The following is a 9,397-nucleotide window of genomic DNA, read 5'->3' on the forward strand; positions in this document are numbered from 1 at the left end:
AGAGGGTGGTGCGTATGGCCCAGTACAACACTGAGGCCAGGCTGCCTGCCATCCAGGACCAATATACCAGGCGGGTTCAGAGGAAGACTCTAAGAAATTGTTAAGGACTCCAGCCACCCAAGTCACAGGCTTTTCTCTCTGCTACTACACGGCAAGCGGTACCGATGCAACAAGTCTGGGACCAACAGGACCCCGAACAGCTTCTTCTCCCAAGCCATAAGACTACTAAATAGTTCAACAAAAGCTACACTGACTATCTACATTGACTACATCTACAGTAATTCTGGCATTCAAACAGGGCTCTAAATAAATAAATAAAAAGCTCCCTCAATTACCACTGGTGCTACGGCATGAAATTTAGGAGCATCAGAAAATAAGATGCGCACGTACAGCCAAAACTGAGTGTACAAAACCTTAGGACACCTAATATTGAGTTGCACCCCCTTTTGCCCTCAGAACAGCCTTAATTGATTTGGGCATGGACTCTACGAAGTGTCGAATGCGTTCCACAAGGATACTGGCCCGTGATACTGTGACACGCTTCCCACAGTTGTGTCAAGTTGGCTGGTAGTGGATCTCTACTCAGAATAGCTCGTTCCATTTCATTCCGCGGATGTTCAATTGGATTGAAACTCAGTTCACTGTCATGTTCGTGGAACCATTCCTGGACGATCCTAACCTTGTGGCGTGGGGATTTATCCTGCTGAAGAAAATCCATCTCAGATGGATACACTGCTGCCATGAAGGGATGAACCTGATTAGCGATGATGGTTCGATATCCTGTGGCATTCAAAAGTTGGTCCACTTTTTATCAAGTGGCCCAATATGTGCCATGAAAACACAAGTGGAACTTGTGAAGTGGAACCTTGTAAGATCGGCGGCTGCCATAGCCCATTTGTGTCAAGGTACGACGACTTGTTTAGTTGGTCTTTGGGCACACATGTTGTACTGGAATGTGAGTTGACTAACCATTCGCCCTCTGAATGGCACACATAAACAATTCATGTCTCGATTGTCTCAAAGCTTATAAATCCTTCTTTAACCCGTCTCCGCCCCTTCATCTACACTGATTGAGGTGGATTTAGTTGAAATCAGTAAGGGATCGTAGCTTTCACCTGGTCAGTCAATGTCATGGAAAGAGCATGTTTTGTACACTCCGGAAATATTTGATCTATATGAATTCTAGCTACTTTTGAAGCACATGTTGTGCCCTAGAAACTAATATGTAACACTGTAAATACATAAGTTTATTATAACATATAAATGTTTTATAGGAATACCTGTCAAGGAAGTTAAAGTAATTTGTAGAATATTATGTTTCTGTGTAAAAGCACTATTTTGCTATTGAGATTCATTACATTGAAAATTGTACACTGTCTCTTTAAAAACGTCAGGCTTGTGATGACAACATGCAAGTGATCAGTCATTCATTCATTGCTATGATCATTGATCTCCTGAAGAAGATATCTATTTTCCTTTCTGTGTCATCAGATGTTTGATATAACGTAAACTCACTCACTTCTGTACATCGCCTTGGTCTGTACAATTTACCTTATTTTAGCGCCCCAAAAACGTAATACTTCCAGATCAACTGTAATGTCAATACTATTGTAAAGCACCATTTTTCCCCTTTCCAACAATCAATTACATGACCTAAACACTGCCCGTTTCTGCATAATTCAAGCAGGCAATGAGCCCCGTCGGGTCTTTTTTTAAATGGCGGGTTGGGAAGCGAAACTAATGCGTGATAGTGAGAAGGAGATATGTTGCGCGGCTTTTTTTTCACTCAATCTGTCCAACTGTCCAATTTATCACCCTTATCGCCTCTAAAATGTAAATAAAACACTATTGAAGGTTTGTGTCGAATTTGAATCGGGTTTCTAGGGCGATGCTAAAGTGATCTTAGAAGTAAACAGCGGCTTTAAGAATGATGATCGCATGCAATGATGACTCAAAACAATGACTAGGTATCCCCCCCTTACCCCCGTCACTGTCCATTTCTTGTTTTTAAAAGATGAGAGAAGTGCTACACCTGGTGGAGAGAGATTGTAAGACAGAAATAGTTGCTTTATGCGTGCTGTATGTTACGACATGACACGTCACGATGTAACGCAGGGTCTGTTTTTTTCAACTTTTTTCCAATACTATAGAGCCATTGCCATGACGATCAACGCTTGAATAGAAACCTAGTTCACACCCCCGAATTTTGTCAACACAGTCGCTACAGTCCCATTCGTTTTCTTTGTTGCCTCGTTTAAATGTTGCGGTTGCGCACATTTGTATGGAATGGGGTGAGATTACATACAAGTTACCAGGTTGTTAGCTAGCTAGCCAATGAGGTTCCATGACTGATGTTTGGATATACTGGTCAAGTTACTAGGTTGTTAGCTAGCTAGCCAATGAGGTTCCATGACTGATGTTTGGATATACTGGTCAAGTTACCAGGTTGTTAGCTAGCTAGCCAATGAGGTTCCATGACTGATGTTTGGATATACTGGTCAAGTTACCAGGTTGTTAGCTAGCTAGCCAATGCGGTAACTGAACAAAGTGTAAACAAATGGTTAATGACGCTCAAGTAGTTTCCAAATTGAAGATGGGTCAGAACTTTAGACCTGGTTAAACTACGTGTAACAGTATAACTTAATCCGTCCCCTCTCCCCGACCTGGGCGCGAACCAGGGACACTCTGCACACAGACAACAGTCACCCACGAAGCATCGTAGAGCAAGGGGAACCACTACTTCAAGGTCTCAGAGCAAGTGACATCACCGATTGACACGCTATTTAGCGCGCACCACCGCTAACTAAGCTAGCCGTTTCACATCCGTTACATACGCAACTAGCTCTCACAGTCTCATGTCAGAATTAGACGCTCATCCACGTTCAGCGTAACATTTCAGCGTGTTTAAGGTTAAGTCTAACTCTGATTGGTTAAGGTAAGGGTTAAGGTTTTGGATAGGCTAAAAACTAAAATCTCAAAAACAACTTTCTATCGCTGGATTTGAACTTGCAACTTTTGAATTCAGAGGATTTCACACAAATGCTGCGTGCACATTTTAAGAATCTAGCAAAACGAACCGCTTTCTTGGCAACCATGCATTTTTTCGGCACGGCCCCGTTGTCCAGCTCTTTGTCCAGCTCTTTGTCCACTGATCTCCACGGATGGTTGTCTGCATGGTTGTACGCTCTGCAAAAACACATTCACGTCCACTGATCTCCACGGATGGTTGTTAGCATGGTTGTACGCTCTGCAAAAACACATTCACGTCCACTGATCTCCACGGATGGTTGTCTGCATGGTTGTACGCTCTGCAAAAACACATTCACGTCCACTGATCTCCACGGATGGTTGTCTGCATGGTTGTACGCTCTGCAAAAACACATTCATGTCCACTGATCTCCACGGATGGTTGTACGCTCTGCAAAATCACATTCACGTCCACTGATCTCCACGGATGGTTGTTAGCATGGTTGTACGCTCTGCAAAAACACATTCACGTCCACTGATCTCCACGGATGGTTGTCAGCATGGTTGTACGCTCTGCAAAAACACATTCACGTCCACTGATCTCCACGGATGGTTGTTAGCATGGTTGTACGCTCTGCAAAAACACATTCACGTCCACTGATCTCCACGGATGGTTGTCTGCATGGTTGTACGCTCTGCAAAAACACATTCACGTCCACTGATCTCCACGGATGGTTGTCTGCATGGTTGTACGCTCTGCAAAAACACATTCATGTCCACTGATCTCCACGGATGGTTGTACGCTCTGCAAAAACACATTCACGTCCACTGATCTCCACGGATGGTTGTTAGCATGGTTGTACGCTCTGCAAAAACACATTCACGTCCACTGATCTCCACGGATGGTTGTTAGCATGGTTGTATGCTCTGCAAAAACACATTCACGTTTTCAGCACACCTTTATATAATTATTGATTTTATTACACAGTATGCAGTAAACATTGATAGGCAATATACATTTAAAGAAAATGCACTGAAACCAAAATAGGTCGTTCTTCTGTGCACGGCTCTGTGGCCCATCCTGTGCCCCCTGCCCTCGTGCCACGTCGGTGGATTGTAACACATCCAATTTAATTTTGCTAGATTCTTAAAAAAAAAAATCAGATAGCTTAAACTGACAGATTTTATTGGGATGTTTAAATTATGCTAATTCGATTTTACAGCTCTTCTCTCGTTCCTCCCCGTAGACCACAAAAAAATGACGTCAATATATGGATTAAACTTTTAAGATCCTATTCATGAAGAGATTTTCATTTTCATTTGAATTAATAATGACTCCCCATCCTGCATGAGGGAGCGTAATCATCGAATGACACTAATTAGCACAACACAACGGACATAAATATTCATAGAAAATATTCCTATTCATGAAAATCACAAGTGAAATATATTGAGAGACAGCTTAGCCTTTTGTTAATCATACTGTCATCTCAGATTTTCAAAATATGCTTTACAGCCAAAGCTAGACAAGCATTTGTGTAAGTTTATCGATAGCCTAGCATAGCATTTTGTCCAGCTAGCAGCAGGTAACTTGATCACGGATATCAGAAAAACAATCAAATTAAATCGTTTACCTTTGATGAGCTTCGGATGTTTTCATTCACTCACGAGACTCCCAGTTAGATAGCAAATGTTCCTTTTTTCCAAAAATATTATTTTTGTAGGCGAAATAGCTCCGTTTGTTCTTCACGTTTGGCTGAGAAATCGGCCGGAAATTGCAGTCGCAAAAACTCTGAAAAATATTCAAAATTAGCTCCATAATATCGACAGAAACATGGCAAACGTTGTTTATAATCAATCCTCAAGGTGTTTTTCAAATATCTATTCAATAATATATCCACCGGCACAATTGGTTTTTCAATCGGTCCGATTGGAATAATGGCTACCTCTGTATTTTACTCGAGAATCACTCTGGGAGCCATCAGGTGACCAGTTGCACAATGTAGCCACTTACGGTTATTCTTCAACATAAATGCGTAAAACTATGTAACAATGCTGTAGACACCTTGGGGAATACGGAGAAAAAGTAATCTGGTTGATAGCCCATTCACTGCTCAATAGGGACGCATTGGAACGCAGCCCTTTCAAATCCAATCCGGAAGTGCCTCATGTTTTTTCTCAGGCTTTCGCCTGCAATATCAGTTCTGTTATACTCACAGACAATATTTTTACAGTTTTGGAAACTTTAGAGTGTTTTCTATCCTAAGCTGTCAATTATATGCATATTCTAGCATCTTGTCCTGACAAAATATCCCGTTTACTACGGGAACGTTATTTTTCCAAAAATGAAAATACTGTCCCCTAGTCACAGAACACCTAATTATCCAAAAGGCAGATCCTAGATCAGGCCTCCTACTCTGAGATGCTTTGTGAATACGGGCCCTGACCTCCTGTGGTGTCCCAGGTGGAGATTGAGTCTCGTATGGAGCTGGAGCGGAGGCTGAAGCAGGCTGAGGAGGCTCTACGGAACCTGGAGAAAGGTCTGAGCTCTCTGGAACGCTCCAAAGAGAAGGATGACAAGATGAAGGGAGACGTCAACAACCTCAGGAGTGAGTTACACTTACTGCGCACACACACACACACACACACACACACACATATACATTCTTCATGAGTCATAGATAAACACACAGCCATAAACACTTCAACCCACTGGTTCAGTTAACCCAGGATAATTCATAAGGGGTTCAGTTAACCCAGGATAATTCATAAAGGGTTCAGTTAACCCAGGATAATTCATAAAGGGTTCAGTTAACCCAGGATAATTCATAAAGGGTTCAGTTAACCCAGGATAATTCATAAAGGGTTCAGTTAACCCAGGATAATTCATAAAGGGTTCAGTTAACCCAGGATAATTCATAAAGGGTTCAGTTAACCCAGGATAATTCATAAAGGGTTCAGTTAACCCAGGATAATTCATAAAGGGTTCAGTTAACCCAGGATAATTCATAAAGGGTTCAGTTAACCCAGGATAATTCATAAAGGGTTCAGTTAACCCAGGATAATTCATTAAGGGTTTAGTTAACCCAGGATAATTCATCATGTGTGTAGTTTTCCTGCCTCCTCCTGGGTAGAACAAGTTATTGCTACAGTATATTATTTATGTCATATTTAGTGTCCTAGCAACTACTGAGTGCTGCGGGGAACATAACTACACTGAACAAAAATGTAAACGCAACAATTTAAAATATTGTTACTGAGTAAATCAGTCAAATTGAAATGAATTCATTCGGCCCTAATCTATGGATCTCACATGATGGGGAATGCAGATATACGTCTGTTATCACAACTCAGGCTAAGACCCAGACAGGAGGTGGATAGTACGAGTCTGTTTTTTTTTATAGTACAGGACAGCAGAAATCAGAGTCAGGCAGGTACAGGACAGCAGCTAAAAGATGAGTCAATGCAGGCAAAGAGTCATAATCCAAATCAGAGTCAGGACACCAGGCAGGTTCAGGTTAAGGACAGGCAGAAAGGTCAGGACGGGGAAAAACAAAAACTAGATCACAGGAAACACGGGGAGGACTTGACGGGACAAGACGATCTGGCAACAGACAAACACAGAACTAAGGTATAAATACACAGGGAATAATGGACACCTGGTGGGGGGTGGAGACAAGCACAGAGACAGGTGAAACAGATCAGGGTGTGACACTGTTGGTCACAGGTACCTGGATCAGAAAACCAGTCAGTATCTGGTGTGATCACCACTTGCCTCATGCCTTTGCAACTCATTTCCTTCACTTAGAGTTGATCAGGCTGTTGATTGTGGCCTGTTTAATGTTGTCCCAGTCCTCTTTAATGGCTGTGCGAAGTTGCTGGATATTGGCAGGAACAGGAACACTCTGTCGTACATGTCGATCCAGAGCATCCCAAACATGCTCAATGGGTGACATGTCTGGTGAGTATGCAGGCCATGGAAGAACTGGGAAATGTTCAGCTTACAGGAATTGTGTACAGATCCTTGCGACATTGGACCTCATGCTGAAACATGATGTGATGGCGGCAGATGAATGGCACAACAATGGCCCTCAGGATCTCATCATCTCTGTGCATTCAAATTCCCGGCGATAAAATGCAATTCTGTTCATTGTCCGTAGCTTCGCCCCATACCATAACCCCACCGCCACCATGGGGCACTCTGTTCACAACGTTGACATCAGCAAACAGCTCACCCACACGACGCCATACAAGCTGTCTGACATCTGCTCAATAAAGTTGAAACTGGGATTCATCCGTGAAGAACACACTTCTACAACGTGCCAGTGGCCATCGAAGGTGATCATTTTCCCACTGAAGTCGGTTACGACGCCGAACTGCAGTCAGGTCAAAACCCTGGTGAGGACGACGAACAGGCAGATGAGCTTCCCTGAGACAAATATTTGGTTGTACAAACCCTCAGTTTCATCAGCTGACCGGGTGGCTGGTCTCAGACGATCCCGCAGGTGAATAAGCCGTATGTGCAGGTCCTGGGCTGGCGTGGTTACATGAGGTCTACAGTTTTGAGGCCGGTTGGACGTACTGCTAAATTGTCTAAAGTAACGTTTGGAGGCGGCTTATGGTAGAGAAATGCCAATTGCTTGCTGCACCAAAACTTGAGACGTCTGTGGAATTGTGTTGTGTGACAAAACTGCACATTTTAGAGCGGCCTTTTTTTTGTCCCCAGCCCAAAATGTGTTTAATCAGCTTCTTGATATGCCACACCTATCAGGTGTCTTATCTTGGAGAAATGAGGAGAAATGTTCACTAACAGCGATGTTCACCAACAACGACATATTTGATGTAAACATATTTGTGCACAAACTCTTGAGAGAAATACGCTTTTTTGTGCGTGTGGAACATTTCTGGGATCTTTTATTTCATGAAACATGGGACCAACCTTTTACGTGTTGTGTTTAATTTTTGTTCAGTATAGCTACATGGGATATGTGTGTGTGTGTGTTCTTCACCCAGAGTTCTTTGAGGAGTGTATCTGTGCTGCAGAGATCGAGGCCAAGCTCCCTTCTATAATGAAGAATGCTGTGTATCTCCACAAGGCTACAGCACGACGCATTAAGAGCTGTCGGATCCAGAGACGCGCCTCCAAACACCACTGGTGTGAGTACACACATACGCATGGAGGCTGCTGAGGTCGAGGACGGCTCATAATAATGTCTGGACCGGAGCGAATGGAATGGCATCAAACACAGGGAAACCATGGAAACCACGTGTTTGATGTGTTTGATACCATTCCACTAATTTCCCTCCAGTTACCACAACCCCGTCCTCCCAAATGAAGGTGCCACCAACCTCCTGTGACACACACACAAACACACACACTCATGTCTTTTCCTCTGCAGTGAAACACTCCCAGTCATTCGTGGTTGCCCGTGGCGATGGCGCCAGCATGGAGGACCTGAGGGAGACTGCCCGGCGACTGACCTCCGACAGCTGCTTCAGGAAGAGCGTCTACAAGATCATCACACGCCACGACCAGGAGGCCTCCGCCAAGAAAGATGACTGACAGAGAGGAGGGAGGGATGGATTGTGGGAGGGATTGTGTGTGTGTGTGTGTGTGTGAGAGAGAGAGAGACTGATTCCTCAGTGTAATAGTGTCAAGTCCTGTCGTCTGCTCCCACGGTGTTGTAACTGGGTCGGGATTATCTTTAGGATGTCATCTCTTCAATATGATGTCATCTCTTCAACCTGGTTGTGTTCAAACTGCATTACAAGACTTTTATGCAAAATAGTTTTATTCAAACAAAATTAATGTTTATTGTTAAAGATATAGCAGCTCTATTTACTGTCCTACAGCTTGGAGGACGGTCGGAAAAATAATACATATAGTTATTGAACCAACACGATATGACAATGTGATGGTTTACAGTACAGTACAGGCAGAAGCCTTATACCTGACCCTGGGTAACACCAAAGATGTACCCTTTAAAATAGGAATTCAATTGTAAATCAACCATATGGTCCACACACACACACACACACACACACACACTGCAAGTCGACACACACACACACACACACACACACACACACTGCAAGTCGACACACACACACACACACACTGCAAGTCGACACACACACACACACACACACACTGCAAGTCGACACACACACACACACACACTGCAAGTCGACACACACACACACACACTGCAAGTCGACACACACACACACACACACACTGCAAGTCGACACACACACACACACACACACTGCAAGTCGACACACACACACACACACACACTGCAAGTCGACACACACACACACACTGCAAGTCGACACACACACACACACACTGCAAGTCGACACACACACACACTGCAAGTCGACACACACACACACACTGCAAGTCGACACACACACACACTGCAAG

At 43.6% G+C, this 9,397-nt stretch overlaps 1 protein-coding gene across 1 annotated transcript in view; it reads left to right on the forward strand.

The window, feature by feature from the left end:
* plekhd1 (pleckstrin homology domain containing, family D (with coiled-coil domains) member 1) overlaps window positions 1-9,191 on the forward strand; it is a 40,498-nt gene extending 31,307 nt beyond the window's left edge. The window contains exons 10-12 of the mRNA XM_065025936.1: window positions 5,432-5,576; window positions 7,981-8,124; window positions 8,367-9,191. Of these exons, the coding sequence (XP_064882008.1) occupies window positions 5,432-5,576; window positions 7,981-8,124; window positions 8,367-8,530 (453 nt within the window). The 3' untranslated portion in view covers window positions 8,531-9,191. The remainder of the gene's footprint in view (window positions 1-5,431; window positions 5,577-7,980; window positions 8,125-8,366) is intronic.
* Window positions 9,192-9,397: the final 206 nt, after the last annotated feature.

The sequence above is a fragment of the Oncorhynchus nerka genome, linkage group LG12 (genome assembly GCF_034236695.1).
Source record: "Oncorhynchus nerka isolate Pitt River linkage group LG12, Oner_Uvic_2.0, whole genome shotgun sequence".
NCBI lineage: Eukaryota > Metazoa > Chordata > Actinopteri > Salmoniformes > Salmonidae > Oncorhynchus > Oncorhynchus nerka.